This window comes from Lontra canadensis, unplaced genomic scaffold (assembly GCF_010015895.1).
Source record: "Lontra canadensis isolate GAN:19392208 unplaced genomic scaffold, GSC_riverotter_1.0 scaffold24, whole genome shotgun sequence".
In the NCBI taxonomy this organism is placed as follows: domain Eukaryota; kingdom Metazoa; phylum Chordata; class Mammalia; order Carnivora; family Mustelidae; genus Lontra; species Lontra canadensis.
This window is the reverse complement of record NW_022631018.1, coordinates 3619255-3646321: the sequence shown is the minus strand read 5'-3', so window position 1 is coordinate 3646321 and position 27067 is coordinate 3619255. Positions and strand designations below refer to the sequence as shown.

General features: G+C 44.9%; 1 protein-coding gene across 1 annotated transcript in view; it reads left to right on the top strand.

Moving 5' to 3' along the window:
• Positions 1–23684, top strand: part of CUNH1orf21 (chromosome unknown C1orf21 homolog) — a 140435-nt gene extending 116751 nt beyond the window's left edge. Inside the window, exons 4-5 of the mRNA XM_032862650.1 lie at positions 2564–2624; positions 22857–23684. Of these exons, the coding sequence (XP_032718541.1) occupies positions 2564–2624; positions 22857–22895 (100 nt within the window). The 3' untranslated portion in view covers positions 22896–23684. The remainder of the gene's footprint in view (positions 1–2563; positions 2625–22856) is intronic.
• Positions 23685–27067: the final 3383 nt, after the last annotated feature.

The window sequence follows — 27067 nt, the reverse complement described above, 5'->3', positions numbered from 1 at the left end:
GTCTCCTGATACGGATCCCAGAGCTCTGCATTCTTTTTTTTTAATTAATTAATTTTAGTTATTTATGTAATCTCTATACTCAACGTGGGGCTCGAACTCACAACCCCAAGATCAAGAGTCGGATACTCCCCTGACTGAGCCAGCCAAGTGCCCCTGAGCTCTCATTCTTCATCCCAGGGATTGCAGACACATTTGCAGAATCGCTTTTACTTAAGACTAATCATTTTGTTAGTCTGGTATGCATATGTATGAGTACTAACCAAACATCCCTGTTTTCTTGTTGTGATCGTTCAATTAAGGAGTTAATGGAAGTTAGTAATAATCCCAGAATATCAGTGCCGGCCGGGACCTCAGAGACCAGCCTGATGGTCTTAGAGATGAGGATCTGAGGCCTGCACCTCACCTGTCCCAACATACTGAACTGCCTCTGGGAGGAGTCGTGAATCACTAAATAAAATTGGGACACTTGGCCACCTGATTAAATATGTATTGCCCTTCTGTTATTTGCAAGGCAATATATGTTAAAAACTCTACCCTGAAAGTTATCACAGTGAACGTCAAATCCTAAACATGCCATTTTGGTTCGTCTATACCAAGATATGTGTGCGTGCATGTGTGTCTGCGTGGATATCGATGTTAGGGTCTATCTGTGTCTGTCTTCATGCCTTTTCTCTCTGGGACCCAGAGCTGTCCAGCATCCTCATTGGCAGAGGGTTTGACCAGGAATGGGGGGCCGGATGGGGGGATGCCCAGAACGTGTCTGAGCAGCCGTGGTGACTGCCAGGATACGCCTGTTTCACACTCACAAGAACCACCCCCCTGATACAAGCTCTCCCTCAGAGCCTGTTTACACTGACTTTAGACACAACTCTAACTGACCTGGATGGGCTAATTAAGCATGGAGAAGCAGCAGCTGGGAAGGAAACGGAAAGAGAACCAATACCTTCTCTGACAAGAAGAAAGGGGGAAAGTTCAAAGCAGGCAGAGTACAAAACCCGCAGTTTATAAGGCCACTCTGCTGAAGGAGAGCCAGCTCTCCCCATCTCAGAGGCTTCAGGGTGGGGGAGGTCCCAGTATTACAGAGGGGATTGTGATTAAAGATCATGGGAGTGGCCACTAGTCATTAAGTGAAAGTTAAATAAGGTTTGTGATAGATCCTCTATTAAAGTTAGAAGTTTGCATCCAAAGTGGCTTGAATAGTAAATGTTTTGGCACTTAAAGGAGTAAAACCTTGGGGAATCTGGAAAAACTCCGGTATGCAAAAGTGGCTTTTCCGCCCAGCCAGAGAGGAGAGGAGACTGTTTTAATATATTCTCATCATCACAGTTTCTGGCCCCCTTCTAACCTGCAACCAGGGGGGGAGTGTTTCTGAAACAGGACCTTTACCTCACTTGAATTATCATATAAAGGACAGGAAAAATTATATGATGTGTGTGAAAGCTGATTGCTGGTATCAGATACTTTATCATTTCCCTTTTATATCTGAGCTGATGTCATGGGCTCCCAGTATTAAATCTTGATTTTCCACACAGGGGAAAACGCTCGAGCCCCAAGGGTTTGGGGTCCCTTGGGCATTCTCTGCAGCCCCTAAAGGCTGAGACAGAATGCTAAGGGCTAGCAGGTGGGCTGCCCACACGTAGACTTGTAGGGAAGAAGCTATTCCAGAGCCTCCCCTGCTTCCATGCCCAGCCACTGCAGCAACCGAGCACTAGGAAGAAGCACTATGCGCGATGTGTCTCTTAGCCCAGTGTCCTGAACCTCCTTGGACCACTCCTTGTTTGTTGCATGGAAATTACTATCATCAAGTCTATGTTGCCACCAGGGCCCTTTCCTCCCATGCCCTTCCCATCTGTGATTCTTCTCTGCTCTCCTTTACCTTCTTATGTTTGGTGCCCAGCACCCACGTCAGTGTCACTGGGTATACAGTTAAATAGCATTAGATGAGCAAACACACAGGGCAGGTGCTCCTCAGATAGGCTTCCTGACTCGCTCCCACAGTGCAGTGGGATTTCACTTCTAAAGAGCTGCATTGGCTGTCACCACTGCACAAAGGGTTCAGGGGCAGTGTCAAGTTCTTTGCCTATTTGCTGCCGGCCCATACCCAGCCCATCAGCTGAAGACCATGCTGATGATGACAGTCTCTGTAAAATATACATTTCCACATAATAACTTGGATATATTTGCTTTTCACAGTTATACACAGGCTTGAAATATGCCATGTAATGCTTGGCTGTGCTTTTTTTTTTTTTTTTTTAATCACAAATGTGTATCTGAAGAAAAAAATTGGCACACACCTCCCAGTAACATCACTATAAATAATATGTGTACGGTGAAAGGAAATTTTATACCTTAAATCGTAGGAACTGATAGACTCTAATGAAACACATTTATAGGAATTACTGTAATGGCATTTATCCTCAATAGAACTTGGACTGTTTCAGTAGAAAAGTCAGCAATAAGTAAATATCTGCTTCAAAGTTTGGGGACTCGGCGTTTTTCACTGGAGGGAGCTGGTTGGAGACAACATTGAAACACGCACTGAACTACTCTTTGTTTTTTTTAGCATGCACATCTCTGAAAGCCAACAAGAATTCTTCAGAATGCTGGATGAGAAAATTGAAAAGGTAAGAAGTAAAATAAATGAAACACTTGTTTCAAGGGACATGTGCTACTGCCTCCTGAGTTCAGGTAATAATGTTCTGATTCCTGTGTCACAAAGCTGTTCTTGTGAGAGGAGGGGTAGAGAGCTAAAACAAAAGTCTCCCCTCACACCAAAAAAAAAAAAAAAAAAGTGACTCTGAGAATGTTTGATCTCTGCTAGAGCATCCAAGGTCCCAGGCTTGTTGATCACTAATGAACAGGTGTAGGGCCAAAGAGAGACTAGTCAGAGCCTTTGCCCAGAGACAGAACATCGATGTCACCGCACATTGTCTGCAGCTGGTACCCTGCTCTCACCCGAGACCATGAGCAAGGAGGTCATCAGTGCCTGCCGACGCCTCTGGAGTGTCCACTCGCTCTTCTCTACAGACATCGCATCTGGGTTGCCGTCAGTGCCTGCCGCGGGGAAATGGCTCTGAGACACGTATTATTTGCTTGTACAGCCAAGGAAACTAAGGCTCAGAATATCTGAATAACTTACCAAGGTTTGCAAGGCTGATCGTGGTCAAGTTGGAATTCCAGCCCACATCTGCCTGGCCCCAAAGCAGAGTCTTTGGAGCCGCTTCTCCTGGAGTGGGGTGGGTGGGGGGGGTTACAGGGACAGGAAGATCTGTGTGGAAATTGAACCCAGACTTAGGATCTCAGAATGCCATATGCTAATCAGCTAAATGAAGTAGGGAATATGGTAAGAATTAAAGGCTTACTTCCATACTTGTGGAGTTCAAATTCATCACTGCAGGGGGTGAATTTTAAATACGACCATTATAAATCGGAGTAATTCCATTTGAAAACCTTGTTCTGAAGAAGAGTAAAATCCTAAATTCAGAACATAATACAACCGTGATGAAGGCATCGCGGGCCAGTTTTGCCTTTGGAGTTTTTTCCACTTTAATTTTTATTTATTTTTTTTTTTTTGTGGCCCTTTTATCTGAGCATTCCTTCATGAATTCCTAGGTTATGATATGTATCCGTCAATGGAAAATAATAAAGGGCTTAAATTCTTGAGTATTTTAGCAGCAGACCCCATTCTGAAGTGGACCTCCGTAAAGAATAGTTGTGTAATCTTCCCATGCACCATTACAGGACCAGCACATGCTGTCAGTGTGAAAGGTAGAGATGGAGGATGGATTAGAATGGAACTTTAACCTACAGCATTACTTGGCTATGCGTAAATACTCCTTTGCATGTAATTTATTTTATTCTATTTTTAGAGAGGGAGAGAGGGGGCGTGGAAGGGCAGAGGGATAGAGAGAGAGAGAGAGAATATTAAGCAGGCTCCACACCCAGTGCAGAGTCCAACCAGGGCTCCATCTCACGACCCTGAGATCATGACCTGAGCCAAAATCAAGAGTCGGATGCTTAACCCACTGAGCCACCCAGGTACCCCTTTTTTCTTTTTAATTTTTAGTGAAATCCCAGCTTACATATGACTTTTTAGATTGAAAATTTCACCTAGGAATAATTACCAAGTTTCATGTATTGGTTCCAAAACTGTTGAACTTGCCAATAACATTTGTTTTATTAAGAGAGGTTAAAAAAAAAAAAAAGAATATTTTGTTCCCGCTGTAATGGTGAAGACCTTTTCTTTCTCGGTTTGTTTGGACTTTTTTTCCTCCACTAGCTCTGTGGCAATCTTAGTAGTTCAAGTTAGTCTCTAAAAACTGAAACCTGAATGGTAAGTTATCTTTTTAAACAAAATTTACAGACCCTGACAAGGCATTTAAGATGATCTAATCCCATCCTGGTGTGTTTCCATAATTGAAATTCTACCCACTTTTACTCAAAACTGGAATTCATTGTTCCCATCTGAAATCCGATTTCCGTTTTTCCTTTTGCGTCCAGGGTGTAGAGTATGATGTGTCTAACACAACAAAAGCAAAGTTTATAACTTGTTCATTTGTTGGATGGAACCTTCCCTAGACAAAGGAGCATTTATAGATTCAACATAAACAGTATTCTCACTATGGAATATATTTATGTTCAAAGAAGAGCTGTTATGTAATCTGTGACATGCTCCCAGTTACAGATTTCTAGGGGAATTTTCTATCCGGTCTGAACCAGGCTTTCCTGTTTCTTCCCTCTTATCTAAAGTTCATCTCTCTGAATATTATGAGTGTGCTGTTCTGTGTGTTATTTAACCATTGAGCCGCCAAGATTAAAGTATTCCTTCTTAATATACACATTTGACTTAATATAATCTTTACGTATTTTATATAACCAAAATTGGAAATTGAGTTCTTATAAATTATTTTCCTGACTTTCCATCATTGCTAAATATTTCTTTGGTCCAAGCTAGCCTGAGGGCAACCATAAATGCGAACTCAATCTATTTTTCAGGTTTTATAGAGTTGATTTTAAAAAACAAAAGACAGGGGCACCTGGGTGGCTCAGTGGGTTAAGCCTCTGCCTTTGGCTCGGGTCATGATCCCAGAGTCCTAGGATCAAGCCCCGCATCAGGCCCTTTGCTCAGTGAGAAGCCTGCTTCTTCCTCTCTCTCTCTCTCTCTCTCTCTCTGCCTGCCTCTCTGCCTACTTGTGATCTCTGCCTGTCAAATTAATTAATTAATTAATTAGTAATAGACAAAAGACAGGGCACCTGGCTGGCACAGTCAGTTAAGTGTCCAACTCTTGGTTTTGGCTCAGGTCGTGATCTCAGGGCCATGAGATTGAGCCCCACATTGGGCTCCACCCTGAGCACGGGGTCTGCTTCAGACTCTATCTCCCTCTGCCCCTTCCCACTAGGCACTCGTGTGCTCTCTCTGTCTCTCTCTCTTAAGTAAATAAATCTTTAAAAAATGAAAACACCTCAGGACTTCGTGCTGAAAATTGGAGTCATTCTAAGAGGACTTGAGTTTTGAGATTTAATATCTCTCAGAAATGTCCAGAGATTTTTTTTTCTTCCTTGAGTTGATGAGAAGCAAAATTGACTGACTGTGCAGATTGAAACCTACCCTTCCTTGATCTTCCTTTGTATTTATTGAATGTCTGTAGGACATGGCTTCAATTTGCCCTTCAACTCTCAACATCAAAAGAAATCTCTACTGTATCTCTCTCAAGAGAGATGTAGAAGTACTGTTAGTACTTCTAACTAGGACTGTTAGAGGTTCTCATATTTAGTGGAAATTAAGTTGGACTGCCCTAGTTCACACCTTCAGCTGGACCAACCTTTTCTAAGATGTTAATGATGTCAAAGAAAAGCGAGTAGCAAAAATGCCTTTAAAAAAATTTACTTACCACTTAGTGAGTACCAGAAAGTTACTCAGGATGGAAAATAGGAAATTTGGGATACAAAATATGTAGGTAACAGTCCCTGGCCTTAAGGAGCTCAATTTTAGAAAGTGAATTCCTTTCACAATGTAATCATTTTACTGATTGGAGCCCTTCATCCATTAGCCCTTCTCCTCATGACCCCCTGTCCTCCTGCCGTCACTGGGAGCCAGGCCTTCCTTTACCGGACACAAGTGTTTGTTGGGTCAGGTGGTAGAACTTGAGGTCCCTTAACCAGGGAGCTGGGTCAGCTTCCTGGACACTTTGTACCATTTCTAGCTTCTAGCTGTACCATACCACCTTCTAGCTGCCAGGGCTAGAAGGCCAGGACCCCAAGCTACGTCTGGGAGAGCTTTGGTCAGGAAAGCAGTGAGAGTTCCAAAGAGCTCGATAACCTCTCTTTGATTTACTTCTGCATTTCCTTTGTGGAGAGTAAAAATCCTGTGACACAAAAGGAGCACCCGTTTACTTTTCCCTCATTATGTTTTACTCAGATATTCAATTGGAATCTGTAGTTATTTCTCCTGACAGTTCACAGACTCCCAAACCTTACAGGAAGTGGCGACATCCACCTAATTTTGCAACAGAAGAAAATGATGGTTTACTGCAGAGCAAGATAATGACTTTAAATTCTACTCTTTCATAAATTTTAAATTCTACTCATTTCGAATTTTTAAATTCTACTCATTCATATTTAGAGAAGATGATATCTAGATTATTAAAAGTCAGACCCATGGGGGAGAATCTGAATATAATACCAAAGACAGAGCACATCACTTTTTTTTTTTTAAGATTTTATTTATTTATTTGACAGAGATCACAAGTAGGCAGAGAGAGAGAAGGGGGGAAGCAGGCTCCCTGCAGAGCAGAGAGCCCAAGGCGGGACTCGATCCCAAGACCCTGAGATCATGACCTGAGCCAAAGGCAGAGGCTTAACCCACTGAGCCACCCAGGCGCCCAGATGATATCACATTTTAAGATATGCTTTCTTCTGTACATTTGAGTTTACATGTTAGAAGTCAGAAAGGTAAATACATTTTTAAGTGTCTAGAACAATAGGACCTTCTCCAGGCAAAAACAAGGATGTATGTTTTGCTCTACGAGGATGTAAGAACAGCTGATGACCAAGGAGCCTTTTGCCCTCTCAAAGACAACTCTTTTTTTTTTTTTTTTTAAGATTTTATTTATTTGAAAGAGAGAGGGAGAGGGAGAACAAGTGGGGGGGACGGGGCAGAGGTGCTCTGAGCCCAGTGTGGGGTTTGATCCCAGGACATGACCTGAGCCCGAAGGCCAAAGCTTAACAGACTGGGCCACCCAGGCCACCCAGGCCTCCCAGGACAACTCTTCGTATTAAATAAAGAATGTCTCAGTACAGTGCCATTTGCATCTGATTAGTTTTTCGCAAGCAAAACTTTGTAAGCTTTGTTAGGCTGTGAGCATCTTTTTGGAATCTTACCAGAGTGATAGAGACTCTCCCTATAAAAATGCATATATCCTGTACACAAATTTCTTAAGTAAAATGTCAGGGTTGGATCATTCCCTGGAACCTCTCCCTGGGCCCCAGGCCTAGAACCCGTGGATTTCTTCATGATGCCTTTCATTGGTGTGCTTCCCTCAGGGCCAGGACCTATCTGTACCCATGAACCTTACTAGCAATGATCCAGATAGATCTCTGGTTTTGAAGACTAGGAAACTCCACACAAACCCATTTTCCTTCTTTCCTTACTGCCCTTCCTTCTCCTCAAAAGTGGCTGAGAGCGCTGGTGGCCCGCACACCCACTGCGTCATCTTGCTCATTCCTGGGTGACCGTGAGACTCTGCCGCTGTTGACTGGAATTACTCATTATAACCTTTTGAGGAAATGTATAAGACCAGCTCTGGATTTAAAATCGGCTGATTTTAAAGGACGTTTGTTCATCAATAGACCTGTACATCTATTTGAAAAGTACAATAGGACTTTTTTTAAAAGTACAATAGACCTGTACATCTATTTAAAAAAAATCATTCACACTTAGAAAGTGTCTGCATTCCTGATCCCCTTGGCCCCAGAACTGACCTAGCTGGTGAGAACGAGCACGTCTGCATTTAGAAGTTTATTTCAAGAGCTCTTCCTCTGAATAGTACATCAGCTCAGTCTGAACCATGTCTTGAGTCCCTGTGTCGGAGATCAGAAGGTGTTTGCTTTCCACCTGGTGAAGAGAGTAATTAGCATGTAATTGACGAACCGTGGTGTTTCATTCTGTATATAAACTATCCCCCCAGGGGACCGTGTAACCTCAGAGTTGCTATCGAATCAGCTACAAGGTGTCGTGGATACAGCTGATGATAGGTTTTCCTCTCTGGGCGTGTGTTTGAAGGCCTCCTTGGTGCCCGCTAGGAAGAGAAACATAGGGCTGTAGTATCAAATCCTAAGGAATGTTCCACAGCCCGCCTGCATGTGCAGAAGAAATCACAGGGTGTACCTCGCGTCTTGCTTTTCACTTTTAGCAACAGCCAAAGTCCTTCTCAGCCCTCCACACTGGTGGAGGGAGGCTTGCCCACGTGTATATTTTGCAAGTGGGCTGGTTTGCCAATATCATTTCATTAAACAATTTTTTGTTCCACAGTAAGCATAGTATGGCCTTGCCTTTGCTCATAATCAGACCCTTCCCTGTGTCCCCTATCCCTCCATCCCCCTGCCTTGCCTTCTCTCTCTCCTGTGTTAACTTTCCTTATTCATCAGCGAAATGAAAGCTGTGATTACAAGGGTAAGGATGTGACTCAGTCCTGGTTTGTTTTTCTCCCTCCTGAAGAGTCGTGACGCTAACGTTGGTGTAGGAACCACTGGGCTGCGATCCTAAGGTAGCTGATCGTAAGAGATGGCACGGCTGAGGAAGATAAAGCAGGCAGCAAGCCCAAAAGAAATGAAACACTCAGTCTCTGCCCGCTTTCTTTTTTCTGGAGGGCTTGATTTTCAGAGAATCCTTGAGGTACTCTCTGCCAGACGGGCTCTTAGGGAGCAACAGCGGAGAAGAGTTAGATTCCAGAATGATGAGAACCCTGCCCTGCTTAGGAACGAAGCCTGGCTGGCAGTAGTGTGGGGCACAATCAGGGGCTGGTGTCGTTTAGCCGTGGGTGCAGTAGTTCGGCAAGGGAGGGCGACCCAAGGTACCACTCGGAGCGGAGACACAGTGACGCTGGTGTGCAGTCATTCCCTTGACGTGTTCCCATTCAGTTCTTCCTGTCTTCTTCCTGGGCCGTTCCTTTCTCTGTGTGTCCGTTCTTTGTTTGGCGGCCATGGGGATCGTCTTAGCCCTCTGGGCTAAGATTTGTCTTTGGGCCTTCTTTGTTTCCCTGGAACCTAGCACAGGGCCTGGGACAGAAGACATGCTTAGCAAACTCGTTAGAATGAGGGAATGGTACAGATAAGACCGTGGGGCTCAGCAGAAGCAGACAGAGGAAGGAAGCGTGGTCAGGCAGAAGCCTCCAGAAGGAGGTTCAGCAGGATAGGTGCTCTCCACCAAGAATAGCGCCAGAGGTAGACAGCAGGTGCAGAGCCGAGACCTGCCTTGAGAGAGGTCACGGAAAGAGGCAGCACCGAGGAAGAGAAAGAACCTGTGCTTCCGATCGGGGGCCAGACCTGAGAACCAGCTCCAGTTGTAGCTGTGTGGCCCCAGACTGATAGTTAGACCTTTCTGATCCTCTCACTCCTCCTTGAAAATTTGCATAATAATACCAACTTGTCTGGGAAATTAGAGATAAGTTACAGTGGTCTAGCAGAGAGTTTAGTCTGTTGGACAGGCTTGAAGTTGTTTGTATCCTTATCATCAAGGCCTTTTGTAGAGATGGGGGGCGCACCTTGAGGGGGCTAAAACTGAAACTGAAAATGCAGAATTTAATAGCTTGAATTTTGCACGAGCAAAAGTGCCTTCCTGTGGTACAGAGATCTCCTTAGAGGTAGAGTATTAGAAGGGGACACCTTTCCAGTGTGCGCTGACCTGCCTAACTTCTGTGTGGTATAAATGTGTTCAGGAATTAGAGTCATGTGGCCATTTTTAGAGCCATTAAATAACCTTGTGCTAGCTTTTGAGCTGTGATTACAGAATGAGTCGGTGAGTCAGTAGCCTGGGTAGAGCTAGATCCCTATATAGATTTTTCGTGTTTGGAGGGTTCATTCTTTTTTAACTCTTCTAGGTTTTTTAAAACATGCTTTTATAAATAGCAATACCAGCCTCTAAAAGCTTGTAACAACAACAAAAACAACAGAAAGTTAGGAAAGGGATCTCTCCCCCAAAATCATTGAAACAGTAAAAAACTTCTTTTGATTCATTTAATGAACATAACTGGGATCTGTTCTCCCAGACCCAGAAATGGGCCAGGAGCCATAGGGGGTGTGTAATTTAAAAGTTGGGTTCTTGCCTTTGGGGAACTTCTAATCCAGAAGCAAAGTTTCGAGTTGAGAGGAACTTAAGAGAATATCTTATACGATTGCCCCCCAACTCTTGAAAGTTCCCACTAAGGGAATCCTCTGTAGCACAGAATGAAACATGCCCATTTATATCATTTGGGAAGGAATTACGAAGCATATTTTGTTCTGCACATGTCTTGAAAGTTTTATTCTGAGATAATCTTGTTATTAATGGATACTTATTCCTCTCTTTGAAGTTCTGTTGAGTGGAGACAGACTCTGTTTGATTCCTAGAAAAAGCATTCCTGGAGCAGACAATTCTTGACTACCCTCTTTTAATCCCATTTTCCTACATGGATTCAAAAGAGGAGTACCAAAATTCCTTAAACTCATATTCCCAAAATTGGTTTTTGGAGGTTTAGAGATATTTAATCCTATCCTGCCTCCCTTCTGGGTTCTTTAACAAACTGAAAACTGACATAGGGATCCAGGTGACTGTCATGGATCAATGACAATGTTAATGAGCCTCATCACTCCCAAGTAAAGGGTTTCTCGTAAACTAGTTGGGAATACATATACAACACTTAAACGTAGAAAGGATCTATAGCCAGATTATATAAAGAAGTACTATTAATACAAACCAATAAAAATCAGGGATGAAACTTCTGGGTCTGTATCCTTGAAATTTTTTTACATCTGTACAATATAGTTTACTGAAGCATTCTGTGTTTGAAAGCAAAAAAAAAAAAAAAACCTTGAAGGCACTGGAAGCAGCCTAAGTGTCTACCTTTAGAGGAATGAGGAGATGGAACTATAGGATGCTGCAGTGCAGTGTTAGACAGCAGTTAAAAGAAATGAATTGGGTGTGTAAATGGAGTGTATAGATTTGAAACCATATCATTAAGTGAAACAGAGGAATATGCAGAATGATAAAAAAAAGTTGTATGATTCCATCCCACTTTAAAAACATAAAAATTCCATATGTTGTTTAGAGATGAATGTTCAGCCAGTATTTATGAAGTAGCAGCTGTATACCATGCACTGACACACAGGTGTGTATGCATACATCAGTCTGGTAGATTTGTATGTATTTATAAATGGCGTGTGTTTATATCTGCTATATACTTAAACATCTATATACACATCAAGTATAGTTTATTTGATAGAGTAAAAATTTGAATATTCGAGTATCAAAAATGAGCTGGAAGGCCACATACTAAACCCATGACCATTGCTGTACCTGGGGATGGAGGAGGGGGAATGGGGACGGGACAGCGATTTCATCAGGGCTAAGTGTTACAAAATATTCCTGCTTCTTGTGTCCAAGTGATAGAAATACAGTGTTTGTTACGATCTTTTTACTTTTCTGTATCTTCTCAATTTCTCAAGATTAACTGAAGTCTCTGAAAAGAGGACCTTGTTTATGACAAAATGTCTAGTGGGGAAAAGATTCTGTAGTGGTCACGAGTCCTGCTCCCACTTTCCTCCACATCCCAGTGTGTGCGGTTCGGTGGAAGACAGCCGACAAGCTCTAATACACGGACACTGAGAAACGCTCTAAGTCACCCGAAATAGCCGTGTTTTCAACTTCCTGTGAAATCATTATTCCCAAGGATTCTGATAGTCATGACCAGAGATGGCGTTGACTTCTGTTAATTGTTACTCTCGTTGGCCAGTTGGCCAAATATGCGACAATCCTTAATTTCAGTAGAGCTTCCCATTAGGCTAAAGAGTCCCCACAAATCCGGTCACTTCTGCTTGCCCCAGCCTGCCATGTGTCCTCTGGACCTCCCTCAGTTGTCATCCTTGCAGAATGCTCATTCCTAGGAAATGTTTAGTTTCATCAGGCCAGGGGGCCCCTCAGGATCCATAATGAAGTCCCACAGACCCTGCTTTCCCTTCTCTTTTAGGCTGCAGCTTGGCCACCTTGGCCATGTCCTGGATGAGGAGGGAAACCACATGGACATGTTCTCCTCCTCCTGGGGCCCAGGACACCCACTGTCATTGTCCTCTGGGCCTTCTCCACCTCCTATCTGGCTAATCCACTGTTCTCTGCCTTTTATAGGCAGGGACCTCCCACCAGGAGCTGTGGTCTGTTCCTGGCCAGATGCATGTGCTTTCTACTCTGAAAGCAAAGAGAAAGGGAAGGGACGGTGAGCACTGATCCAGCAGACAAGGTCACTCCTCTCGGTGAGGAGGAAGAAAAGGAACCAATGTTTCACACTTTCTCCTCACTAGTCTGCTAGCTTATGAGCAGTAAGAGGGGCAATAACCCAACATCCTCCATTCTGTTCACATATGACTGGCTGGGTCAGTCACCATCCATCCAGAGGGCCTCAGGGTGGGGCAGAGGGTGGTGATGAGAAAGGGCCTGCTGGGTTCCCTAACCCAGCAGGAGAGCTAATAACCGTCTGACTCCTGATTGTTCTCAGTTAAAAACTGTAAGGAAAGGAAACGGGTACTTAGTCTCACCAAATCTCCGAGCATGCTCAATATACATCCTAGGGTATAAGCAATTAGTTCCAAACAAAGAGCTCTCAAGAGTTTGTCTGGAAGACACATCTTTGTCAAGAGGCATATGGATTGAAATCCCAAACTTGCTGAAGCCATTGTCCTGAAGGCCAGAGAACCCCAGAGAAGCCATGAGGCTTCACATCCTACAGGAAGTGAATCCTAGAGGGAACCCACAAGGCTTCATGTCCTAGAGGAAGTGAATCCTAGAGGACACCCATGAGGCTTCAAGTCTAGAGGAAGTGAACCCTAGAGGAAACTTCATGTCTAGAGGAAGTGAATCCTAGAGGAGACACATGAGGCTTCATGTCCTAGAGGAAGTGAACCCTAGAGGGGACCCCAGGAGGCTGAACCTACCAAGTAGATTGACCTGGCCTGGGGGGTCAAGGGATGGTATTTAAATCTTAACTCTTACACCTGAAAATACACTAAGACATCCCTTGAATTAAGTCCATCAAACGGCCCGGAAATCTTGCACAAAGAATTCCGCAGAAATTTATGTTATAGCTGTTTATCATTAGAAAGAATCGGTTACTACAGGGAAAAATTTTATAAGATAACATTAAGTGAAAAAAAAAACAAAAAGTATCTATCATAGCATTGAAACTATATAAAAATGACAGATATACAGACAGATTTAAATGAAACTTTGGAAACTCTCCAACTTGTTAGGTAGATTATAGGAAAATTTGATTTTGATTGATGGTTTTCTTGTTTGTAAAATAATAACAATTTTATAAAATGACATTTTAGAAGAGAACTCTGGCCCCATCTTGAGAGAAATGCCTCTCAAGATGGAAATTATCTCTGTTGCTTAAGCTTCTAAGAAGAGGGCCAAACCTTTGACAATGTTAGCCTCTGAACCCACTGATGATAATTCTGTTCCCTGGAACAGGGATGGGCAAACTGTAGTCCATGAGCCAATCCAGCTCACCAAACAACAATGATTTTTACGAAAAAAAAAAAGAATGATTTTTACGTGTTTCAATAGTTGGGAAAAGCAAAAAGCGGAGTATACTTTCTGACATGTGAAAAATTATGTGAAATTCCAGTTTTAGGGTCCACTAATAAAGTTTTATTGGAACACAGCCACACTCATTCTTCTGTAATCTATGGCTGCCTTCATGTTTCCAACAGCAGAATTGAGTTGCAACAGAGACCGTATGGAACCCAAAGCCTAAAATACTTACTGTTTGGCCCTTCGCAGAGAAAGTTGCCAACTCCTGCCCTACGATGGCAGTTCACTATGGCCTAGAGATACGAACCTTCCACCTTTATCCTCATTCCTGCTCACCTCCTAGGAGCAGGGAAGGAACATCATTGAAGTCCTCTGAGCTCCGAAGTCAGATAAAGCTTGAGAAACATGTGCCTTCAAGCTTCTAAAATACCCTCCTTTTTGTTCGTAGAATGAGGATTCGGGTATTATAAACACTCCGTGGGGGTTTTAAAGCCGTGCAGTTAATACTTGTTCTCTCTTGGAAATGAAAAGCTCAGTATGCTGTCACTGTTGTCCCTGCTGCTGTTATCGTGGCGATTATGCCTCTGTCTGGTCAGAGATACCAGCAGAAGCTGTCACACTCCTACTGCTCTTTACAAACAAGACCTTCTTCCAACCGAAATAGTAACGCATGAGTCTAATTAGAATAAAGCTCATTAGAAACAGAGATGGCCATTAATGCCTTGACTGATTTTTCTAATGAAGTAAGCCGGAGGAGGAGACTTGAACAGCGTGGCGAATTATTTTTGCTTTTCTTTGGCATTTCCTCAAAACTGTGGCTAGAAATTGTTGTTGGACTGTTGGCGAAAACACTGCTGGAGCACTGACTGGAAAGGCCCTGCCACTTCCAGCCCCGAGGAAGCCAGGGGAAGGCGCCTGCTTTGGCCCGCTGCCCCGCGACGGGACTGGGGGGCTTTGTTCCACTTCTCCTCCCTTTTCCCGCCTCCTGCCTCCACATCCTGGGTGCTGGGTTCTAGCTCATCACGCACAGATGCTCAGGCTGTGGCGTACAGCTCTCCTGGCTACAGCCTAGGTGTACTCCTGGTTCAGGGACAGAGCTTTTAAATTGTCCCGATTCCCATGGAAATTTGGATCCAAGGTTGCCTCGGGATGGTGATGCCTGGAGGAAAAGATCGGGGGAATGAAAGGTGTTAGGTGGGCAGAGCGAGGAGATGGCCCATTAAATTTCTGCAGCAAAATGCAGTCACAGCAGTGTGTTTCCTGAATCAGGGTGTTCTTGGGTGCCCGCGAAGCCACAATGCAGGATAGAAATCTATCCAGGAGGCCAAACTAAGTCAAGAAACTGAAACTCAGGATGCCCATGACTAGGAAGAGAGAGGAGGAAGATGAATCATATCAAGGAGGCAGACGGGAAGTAGGAGAATCAAAATAATGCACGGGCCAGAATCTAACAGTGGTTCCTGGTGTCATCCGGAGGGATAAAGGAGGAGAGAATGAACGCTTCCGTTGGTCAGTCAGTCAGCGAACAAGAGCCTGTTTTATGATGAGTGTAGCTCACGGTACAAGACAGAAACATTAAAACAAACTTCTGTAATGAGCCTTCAGTACAAAACTTAATGTTTGCCTTCTGCAAATAATGAGTCTTCCCTAAAATATTTAGTTCTCTGGCCCCTTGGCAGTACCGGTGAGGTTTTTAGTCAGAACTTTGTGACAACAGCAAAGACTGAGTTTGAGACTCCTGGCTGAATATTATAAAAAGAGAACCAGGCTGGGAATGCCAACTGGTGCAGACACTGTGGAAACAGTATGGAGGTTCCTCAAAAAATTAAAAATAGAAATACCATATGATCTAGTAATTGCACTACTGGGTATCGACCCAAAGAAAATGAAAACACTAATTTGGAAAAAATAAAAATAAATATATATATATATGTATATATATCCCTCTGTTTATTGTAGCATTATTTACAGTAGCCAACGTATGGAAGCAACCCAAATGTCCATGGGCAGATGAGTGGACAGAGACGATGTGGTGTGTATATATGTGTGTGCATATGCACAATGGGATATGACTCAGCCATAAAAAAAGAACGGAATCTTGGCCGTGGACAACAACACGGATGGATCTAGAGAGTATCATGCTAAGCGAAATAAGTCAGTCAGAAAAAGACAAATACCGTATGATTTCACTCATATGTGGAATTTAGAAACCAAACAAATGAACAAAGAAAAAAAGAGAGACAAACCCAAAAACAGACTGTTAACTATAGAGAACAAACAGATGGTTACCAAAGGGGGATGGAGGAGATGGGGGAAATAGGTGATGGGGATTAAGAGTTCACTTTGAATGATGAGCACTGAGTAATGTGTAGAATTCCTGAATCACTACGTTCTATACCTGGAACTAATATGACACTGTATGTTAACTATACTGGAATTAAATTTTTTTAAAAAGGGACAGCTGGTGTTCCTATTACACTGGCATTAGATGGACACTTATAATTTAGCTGTCGAGATGCACATTTTTTAATCAAAACATAAAACTGCATTTGCCTTGTCCAAAAAAAAAAAAAAAGAGGGAGAGAAAGAAAACCAGACGTGATTCCTTATGGGGTTTACATAAGTATTATTTATATAAATGAGAATGCTAAGTAGTGGACCTGGGATTCTGATATCAGCTTTTATTCCCCGCCTTGCATTCCTGCTGCCCTCGGCTCAATTCCAGGCTCTTCTTGGGACAAGGCTGTGCCGCAGTCTCTGCTGATGCTGGTGTTCAAAACTCACTCTTTATCAGCTGTGTTGTTGAAGAGGACTGCTTCTAGTGCGATCCTTAAAATGTTGACAACTTGCTTTACTTATTAAAGTCCAAGACACTTCCCGAAAACATCACGTAACAGCCTCCACCCCTACACACACACACACACACAGAGCAGTGCCTCCCTCCAAACGCCTGAGTATTCATAACCATCGTGACATGAGCCACACGAGGATTCCAGTAAATACCAAAAAAGACAAGGATGAATGAGACATGTCCTGCTGCCTAGAGTAAGGGAGGCAAAACATTTTGGCTAAAATCACTACAAAGCATGGTGGTCTAGAAGGGAAGAGATTCTCCCTGAGCAACTGAGGGAAATGAAGAGAATCATAATTTAATAATTATCATCACTTGAAGATATGATGTTGGAACACCATCGTGACGACTGAGTGGCCGCTAGAGACAGCTGGCGGGGCCGGGGGCGGGGAGGGGTTCTGCGATGAGGTAACAATACATGTGAAAATGCAGTTGGTGTCCAGGCAGGAGCTGCCTGGGACACAGGGTGATTGTTCCTGTTGTTTGTTTATGTGCCTCTTTGGTCCCAGAGTGTGCCTGAATCATACCTTAGTAACCACTTTTTTCCTTTGGAATATTTGATTGAAGTTTTTTTTTCATGCCTAGTCAGAAGGCTACAATGAAAATATTTGTACATATACTTCTGAGAACTTTATGAAGATATCATTTACATGGCATAAAATTTACTCATTTTATATGTGCAGTGCAGTAATTTTTTAGTAAATTTGCCAAATGATGCAACCAGCACCACCTTCCAGTGTTAGAACATTTCCATCACCTCAAAAAGGTCCCTCCTGCTTTCTTACACAATCCCCATGCCTATCTCCAGTCCCAGGGAAACAACACATATATTTTTTAAAAACATATCTTTGGGGGTTCATCTTTGAGATTGATTTCAGTGATTGCTATAATAAAGGGTATGAACATTTTTATGATTCATGGTAGGTATTACCAAGTTACCCTTCAAAGCTGCCATACCGTTCGACACCACTGCCAGCAAGCTTGGAGAACTACCTTCCACTGCGTACTTTCAAGAATTGGGTGTCGCTGTTTTTTCAATAATATTTAATTACTTGATTTGTATTTTTTGATCAGTGAAGCAGACCATCTTTCTATTTATGTGTTCACTGGTCTTAGATCATTCTGAATGAGTTTCCAGTTTGTACCCTTCCCTCTTACTGAGATCCTCTTACTGTCCATTTTTTATTGCTATGAGCTTCTCCTATAACTTACAACTTATGGACACATGGTATGCTACAGGTATTTTTCCCATTAATGGCATTTGCCTTTTTATTTTATTATTTTTTGCCCTGCAAAAGTTTGTCTTCACGTGATCAAGTGCATTCCTCTTTTTATCTTCTTTCTTGTGACCTTTTTCTATTCCTTTGTATAAGTTTATTTCCCTCTTTCCCCAGAGAGCTGTTTCCCTCTCCAGAACCTTGGCAGAAGTTCTCTTGTTAAGATTGAGCACATCCATTCTCTTGGAATCTGTCATTCCTGGTGATTCCCTTTGTCAGCTCCTGAATTCTGACCTCTCTTATGCTGTGTATCTGGGATATTTTATTCTGTGCAGGTGATATTCTTGATAGGTCCATTTTAATAAGATCATGGGGAAGTGGCACCCTTGTAAGGCGGAGACCTAGATAGAGCCATGTTATTTGCAGGTGCAGAACCAAGGGGTGATGTCATTCTGGGAAGAATCATCCTCTGGTTCCAAAGGCCTAGAGTAAGCCATTCTTTGGGAATTACAAAAAGGCAGAGTTTGGGTCCAGCTGTTGAACGGTGTCATGGGCAGCTTGGAAAACCATCTGACATTTTCCAACCTACAAGAGAAGGCTCCCAGTCTGGGACGGGGTAAATGGAGGCCCATCCTGCATTAGATGCAAGGTCAGAGGGGAAAACCTCTAAGTCCCCTTTCAACTCTGAAACTGCACAACTCTAGATATTTTTCATCCTTTCGCTTGGGCAACAAATATTCACTGAGCATCTCCCATGCGGCTCACACTAGTCTTGAGTCCTGAACACGCAGCACTGCATGAAAACAGTCTCTACAATCCTGATGTTTCTATGCGAGAGAGAAAACAGCCAATAAAGAAAGGAATTAATACATTAATGTCGGGAAATGATACGTAATATAAATAAAAATGAAGCAGAGTAAGGGAAGTGCTATTGTGTATAAGGCGTTCAGGGAAGACAGTGAGGTGGCATTTAAGCAGAGATCCAGAAAATGAGAAGGGATGGGTGTGGGGAGGGCTGAAGGCAGGGAGAGCCAGTCAGGACGGAGGACAAGGGACGAGCACCCAAGCATCCGGCTTGTCTGAGGACCTGAAAGTGACTTACTCATTCAGCGGTGGCCCAATGTCTTATCACAACAGTTTATTCACTCCCGCATCTGTTGATCTCATTTTTCAATGTCATCGTTAGAGCTCTAACTTATTAATTACCTCCCTCCCATGTGCAAAGCTTTGCCAAACACCTTATGTGTGTTACTTCTAATTCCTTCATCAACATTGTGTGTTGGGTCTTACTGTCCCCATTTTACAGATGGAGAAATGGAGAGTCGCTGCATCTTTTTAGTAACAGCCATATGGCTCTGATCTACCCCACTGGAAAAATACTCAGTTCACAGCTGAGTGTTATGTACTTGAGGTATATGTATTGGGCTGAACGCACACAGGTCTACAGAAATGTACTGGAGACTTCCAAGATAAAACCACATCCGCAACTGGGCAGCCAGTCCTTGACCGTTTGTCTCGTTAAACTTAAGGAGATAACACTGTAGGTACTTTGGAAAACGATTCTTGTTTGAAGTCAGTCCTTGAGTTGCCCCTCTTTAGCAGAATTTAAAATTAGGATAATGGTCTTCCCTTCTCTGTTCCTTAATATCCCTAATTCCTAGGATATTGAAATTCTGGACATTTCAATAAACAAAAATCCTCACCCTAAAACCTTGGAAATGTATATTCTGAGCTGACAGAAATTTCTTTACATTTCCAAGGAGATAGCACAGACAGCTGACGAGGACACAGAAACCTGTACAGAGTAGGGGTGTGGCCGTGGGCAAGAGCTCTTCGAGATTTTCGAGTCTGCACCATGATGCCCCTGTGGGTCTTCAAACAGCCCTTCCTTTCAGCATCCCCGGGACTTTCTGGCCTTGCAAGGGCCTCGTCGGAATCTTCTTCCCTGTAGCTTTCAGTGGGTCCTTTGCACAAGGGTGGAATTGTGTCCCCCGGTCCCAATTCTGACTGTGGGAAGCATCTTTACAGACATCCCTTTTGCAGACCCTTTACGGGGAAGGACTCCCTCAGTTGGAAGAATTGCCTGTCCCCCCAAACCCGGCCGACTCCCACCTCTGCCTTCTGCCAGCTCAAGGTTTTCAGGTTCTCTTTTTAGCACAGTTCTTTATACATTTACATGAGACGTGCAGTCATGTTGCAGAAGGCCTGCTCGCATGCAGGTGGGGTGTTCCCGTGGCAGTTCTCGGGTTCCCCATCCTTAGAAGGGTGCCAGCCCCCTAGGGGCTCTTACCCTCCAGACCTTTAATTTCCAAATCTTCCATCCATGAAATATTTGGTTCTCGGAGCTGCTGGCGGGTGATAACAAGCAGGGAACTGATTGCCATTTGAATTCAGTTGTCAGCCCACTGCAGACATCACAAAAAGGGGGAGGATGAACCCTGTGGTCTTGGGCCCCTTTGAGATTTCCCTCCAGGTAACACAGCACCACTCCCCCGACAGGGTCAGTGTCAATAGTCAAGCAAATAATGTCTGCAAAGCACCTGATGGCATTTTCTTCCTCCTCCTCAGAGTGATGATAATTTCCAAGAAGCAAATGCTCAGGAAATGATTATTACAGTCTCGGGTTTACAGAGACAGCTGATGTGGGTTTGTCCCTGAAATGCTCCTGCTGCGTTAATACCACATTAGCTGGCCAAGCCTTTTATTTGCGGGCTCGTTCAGATAGAAGGAAAGGGCCTTAGGTGTCTTTCACAGAAGTTTTATCCAAGTGCACAGGGTTCTGGCCCATCTCAGGTACAAGGCTGCGGGGCGGGAGGAAGGTCTCGCCGCCATCTCTCCGATCACAGTGTATGACCACAGTCCTCACTCACCGACAGCCACAAGGAAGGAGACCCCTGTCCCCCTGTGGCGGGGCTGGTCAAACATGGGGTGTCTAATAACAATGATCACAGTGAAAGCAGCAGCAGCAGTGACCTTAACTGAATACCTGCCACACACTGTGTTTTCCCATCGAATCCTGATCACAACCCAGAGAGAGAGAGAACCACGATTATCCCCAGGAAACCAAAGCCCGGTGTTTTGCCTGCTGTCACAGTGTATCTGTCCACATATATGCTGGATATGTCCTCTTCCCTTTCCTAATAAAAACTGCACGAGCCCTGCCTTTCCCCTCCAGCTAAACCCCTGGTGCCCGCTGGCAGATCTCCTCCCCGAGCCTCACGAGTTGAGGATCCGTGGACAGCATCGCCAGGTCTGTTTCTAGCATTGTGCTGGTATGCCTGGATGTGTCCTGTTTCTCCCCTTGAAGGCTGAACTCCCAACCGACAGGGTCCACGAGGTTCTCCTTTCCAGCTCTCCAGCATGCAGCTCTCCCAAGGGGTCTGGGCCAAGGCTAGGATGACATCCACTTGAGCGGTGTCACCAGGGAGACTGCTGATGGGTGCTGAGTCATGCTTCTCTCCTTGCCAAGTAAAGTCAACCTGGAGATGACCCGGGGCTCAGACATGCTACAAGTTGCAGGGGGGGGTGGGGGACCAGACCATGCCCCCTAGTGAATCACGTTCGAGGAGAACAGGCAAGGTGGGGCCATTTAGCGTGGGAGCTGGCGACCTCTCGTGCTCCGCGGGCCCCTGAGACTTCACGGTGTGGCAGCGTTTTTTTACCAAACACATCTGCATACACACTACACACGTACAACGTGTACAAAAGGCTGTGCTGGGCACCATTCCATCACGTTATGACTGTTAATTCGTTTAATCTTCAGCAAGCGTGTGAAGTGGGTATTGTTGTTTTCTTCACTGAACAGATGGGGAAACCGAGGTACAGAAAGGGAGCGTGATAGAGATGCCAGAGTTAGTAAGTCACAGAGCCAGGATGACTGCCTGGCCGGATGGTACAGCCCTCGTTAGGATGACGCTTAGCTCTTCCGTTCGGTGTACACACGGTGACAAACCTGTAAGACACTTGAGAACTAGTTTTATGCAAAATTTTTTTTTCTTTAAATTTACCTTTGGGAATAAGTTCCAGTTACGTAGGGAATTCTGTGTTTCAAGGAATATTCCCTCTGCCGCTCCGAAATGTAAGCGTGTGGTGCGTATACAAAAAGAGACAGGTTGAAGGGTACAAACGGTATTAACACATGACCTTTTTATAAAGCCCTGGTCTGGGACCCTGTGGTACAGGCAGGGCAGGTTCCTGTCCTATCTTGAGGGATTACGGACCAAGAAGCTGAAGGCTTTGACCAAGACAACCCACCTGGGTCAGACGTGACGCTTGAATCCCAGTCCTAACCATGCCCTCGTAGACTGTATAACTTCCTGGAGAGAGGATGAAAACTGTTCAAAAGTAACGATGGTGTATTGTCCTTAAGCCTTCAAGTGACCTGTTTTCGTGGCGAATGAATCAAAGAAGCATTTTCGCCTTTCTTGTGCCTCCTACATAAACCAAGCATAGTCCCATAGTCCCAGATTTGTTATACAAATGTCAGTAAATCTTTGAGTTTTTTTTTTAATCCCCTGTTTTAATTTAGAGGGGATTCAAACTAAGACATCCCTGGATTATACCCTCCCCTTCTGTAAAATTATAAATTCCGGGCATGGAGATACACCACCATAGATCATGAGCAGCCCTGACGCCAGCCAAAAGTGACTTGTTCATTGTTTATTTCAGTTTCTCTTGGTCTTGAGAACTTGGTCTCCTGATTGGATCGTCCATTTGGTAATTTTGTGGTGAAAGACTGAGTCTTGTATGTGCCTAACGTAAGTTCTTACCTATATAAAGCAAGGGTTTATTTGGGGCTCGGTAACACTTCCGTGCCCTGAGGCGTATCCCATTGATAAATCAGCCAAGACGGATTTGTGGCTTCTCTCCCTTGTGCCTGTAGTCACTGATACAGCCTGAGCCCTCTTCCAAGGAGACAGACGTTGGGAGAAAATTGCCAGTGATTCACTGTCTTGGGTTCTGCTTTGAATTTCTCACTCACATACTGTCCTTCTCTTTTCCCCTCCAGGGTCGAGATTACTGTTCCGAAGAAGAGGATGTCACATAGCACCCATCCTACCACTGAAACCAGGAGCTACTACTGTGTAAATAGGTTACACCCCAGTTGAAATTTTTGCAAAGGTCGGTTCTCTCTTCAGCGAACAGCACTATAGCGAAAAGAAGATCGTTCCATATCGTATGCCCCATTAAATTACAGTGTTTCTTAATGAACTTGCAAAGGAATATTGCTAAAAACAAACACACAGACACACACACACACACACACACACAAACTGTTCTCGAACTTTCTTTGTTGCTGCTAGTTAAAACTTGTTGCAACTTCTCACTTCTCTTGTGTCCAGGTATGCAGCAAAATTCTGCATTTTCACCTTAAAGATCCTGTTGGTTTTCCAGATGCTCTCCAAACGATTTTCTATATAAGATGAGGTAGTGGTGAACTCAGACATCCAACTTCTGTCGTAGAACTGTTCTGCTTCTAAGACAAGCATCTCCTTCCCTCCCTCCTCCCTCTCTGTCTCTCCCGAGCGGTCCAGAGCCTTGCTTCCCACTGCCAGTGCTGCGCTTTGGAGACGGGATGGTTGCTATGGCAAGCCTGGTTTCTCTGCTAAGAAGAGGTAGAGAAGCCATTACCCATTAAGAGCATGTGGGGACGGGACTGCCAGAGTGACGTAGGCGCGAGCGGCAGGTGGTTTCGTTGACGAGGTGTCTTCATCGAGGATTAAGCTTGCAACATTAGCTTTGCTCAGAAGCAGTTGGAAGTGTGATCACAATCATTTTGAATCCCTCTTCCCCACTTTTTTTTCTAAGAAAATAAACATTTTACTGTTTTTATGTATCCTTGTCTTCTCCCATTCGTCCCGTTCAGTGTCTAACGGTGATCCTGGGTGCGGAAGAGGAGCCCTGCTTTGCAGGGGACACCGACAGTTGAGCTTCATGGCTCCCTCCCCTCCCACCAATCCGCCACCCATTGGCAGGGCCTCCGGTGGTCAGAGGAGATGAGGGACTGCCCCTTGACGTTTTAGGAAGGCCCGAAACCACCCCACGTCCTTTGATTTTATTAGCAGATCAGCCACCCTACGTCCTCACTCGCTCCTTCCCGAAAGTTCCGTGAGCCTTGCCACTTCCTTCCGCGCTCCCGCACAGCCCTGGCCAGGACAGTGCCGTGCGTTCCCGTCCTGGACATGTAGTACGTTGACCCTGGTGATGCTGTTTGGAGATGCAGAAGCCGAAGCCCTGGGGCAGTCAGTGCTGGGGGAATGTGAACTGTGGGTTTGGTAGAGTTTATTTTTCCATATTATATGAAGAGAATGATCTCTTCTCAGAGACAGAAGTAATATTTTTAACAGATGTTGTCACAAGTAAATAGCAATCAAAAGGAGAAAATAACTTTTGTATTTTTTTAACGCGTTTGATAGCTTTGACGAGGGTTCTCTTTGTGACCTTCAGGGCAGGGCGCCCTGCTAAATGCTACGCCCGCAGGCCAGGGTGCACTGTGCACCCCAGAAGCGCAGAGGGGGAATGTAGGTTTCTCTTCCTGTGGGGTTTGAACAGGGGGGGCTCAGGATCAGCCACGCTGCCACCCTCCAAGGTGGGGAGTCGTGACTCGTCCCGAGTAGCGGAGAGCTCACCTGCCACAGGCCAGAATAAGCCGCTGAATTCGCTCTTGCCGAGAAGATGAGCCTTGACTTTAAAATCCGTGTAACGGATGGCGCCGTGGATGGATTCCCGATCCGCCGTCAGACCCCGGGGCACAGACGTGGGGGGCGGGAAACTCAGTCAAGTGCTACAGAAAACGGACTCCGATGGTAGCAACAAAAGCCCTTCACTCTTTCAGCCTGCAGCCGCTGTTCTGGGGAGCAGCTGTGGTTGTTCCATAAATAGAGATGCGGCCAAAATTTAAGGCTTTTTATCCTGCTTCAAGCAGAAAAATGCAGAAAGAGTCCAGTCGCAGAGGGGTTTACGTTCCCTGCCTTCGTGTGGCTTTTGGCCAAGTGACTAAAATAGTTTTCCTCAACTGTCAGTAAACTGCTGAGCGCCCCCTGAAACTTGTCCACGTGGAACTTTGTTCACTGTTACATGATTTGCTGATTCTTCTCGAGCAAGAGTGACACAGGCGCCAAGCATCTCCCACAGGCTGCTCTACCTGGTGTTCTCAGAGCGCATCCTGTCCTCCCAGAAAACCACCACCTTCTACCCAAAGATGATACATGCTCATACCATTTTTTTCTAGTCATGTTTAGCATGTGGACATGATACATGTGCACCTAGAACCAAGTGTTCTTGGGAAGTTGACTTTTGAGTGTTTCGTAAAACTAGAAACTGGTTCCCGCTCGGGGGGGGGCTTTTCACCTGGAGTTCTTGTCTCCCAGGTTTAACTCTTCAATGTGCAGACATGATTTCATCGCGGACAAGTTTGGTATATCTAGAAATAGGTCTGAGAAGCGGGGTGGTTGAGTGGGTTGGAATGAGATGCTTGACGATGTTAGCAACACTCAAAACTGTTTTTTCCATCGTTGGCTTTAATCATAAAATTGTCAAGTGATTTGTGTTTGTACTTTTTTTTTTATGCCTTCTGCAAAGGGTCTAATGCGGAAATATTTTGCCTACCCCCCTCCCCCCGCCATGTATCTGAACATGAAGCAGATTGTCTCAGATACCATGAAAAGAATCATCCAGAAACTAGTGCTTCTGCTGGCTGAGGACTCAGGGAGATGGAAGGAGGGAGGGAGTGGAGTGGCCTGGGGGGAGGAGGTAGAAGAAGGAAGGACGAAAAATGGACTGTGAGAAGCATTCGGCAGAGAGTTGATAGCATGGCTCCACGCTTGGGTGCAATTTCAAAATACAGCTGCCCGGCGGCCAGTGGGTGGGGCCGACAGTCTAGAAGATCTATGGCAGGGTCTCACAGGCTGTCTGTGCTCCTGGGTTGTGGAGCTGTCAAAGTTCAGCAGCGTATGTGCTGCTTTCTTTTGGTAGGCGGAGATTCAGGATCATGGAGTACTTTCTGTCTTAACTGAGCACGTGTTTGTTACTGGCAGAGAACCTCAAAAGAGTCTTTTACCTCAGCCAAGCCTCTCAGCCCCCAGGCTGGAGTCGAGAGGGGTGTTAGGGTCTATTTAGGGACAAAGAACGAATGAAGTCCAGAGACGAGGAAACCAGGTCAGCCCTCGGTGGCAGCAGGGGCCACCCACGGACCTGCAGGGAGACGGGTCTCTCCCCCTCCTCACAGGCCCCGCTCTGAGACTGGGCTGCTCTGACTCGAACGAGGGATGAGCCGGCGGCAGAGGAACGAGTAGCCTCAGGGCCTTTGTGGTCCACGCTGGTGTGGCTGCCAGGCAGGGAAGTCCCTCTGCGTCAGGGGAGCCCCCAGAATCAGCCCAGGATGAGCCCCCCCACCCCACGCCCGACGCTTGACGGCTCCCAGGAGCAGCCCAGGGATGATGGCGCCCTCGTCTCCATCCCACTGGATGCCATCCTGCTTTGAGTCCTAACTGCCCTCCTCCCAACCTCATCGACACTTTTTTTTCTCTAAGGGCCAGACTCTCCCAGAAGCCTGCTAAAAGCCGAGATTGTACCTCTCGTGAATTTCACCTCAGTACCTGTGATGCAGGCAGCGTATTGATTACAAACTGCTTAGACATTAGGCAAGAATTGCAAAGGAGCGCTCCATCCTTACAGGTCTTAGGAAGGAAACCCCATTAAATATGTTGGTTTCATAGGAAGAAAAATGATCCATGTCTTAAGCCAGGAAAATATTGACTCTGAATCTTGGACTTCAGGACTCTGATATGTTCTTTTTGAAAAGCCTCCCAACTCCCAAATTAAAAAAAAAAAAAAAAAAAAACATTAGCTTGCACTGGATCATTTGACAGAAAATCTGCCTTCCGTGCTTTTGCCCCTGGGAGGCATTTTTAGAGCTTTATTTCTTTGTACTTCTCAGAAATTAAGCTTTTTGTGAAGTTGTGCAAAACCCCAGTAGAGAAAGAAGACCAGGTCGGGGAGAGGGAATGCCTGTCTGGGAGCACGGTGGAAAGGTGGCTGGACGCAGGGACACTGGCTTCTGGATGTCGCGTGTGGATCGCTGGGCCCCCACAAGCCTGTGGGCACCTGGGCGAGGCAGTTGGCTTCCCTGCCGCAAAAGTCCTTGCAGTGAACCTTTGGAATTTTGTGACTTCTATGAATTGCCTTTTGCCAATGAACGGACATGTTTTTCCAAGGGGA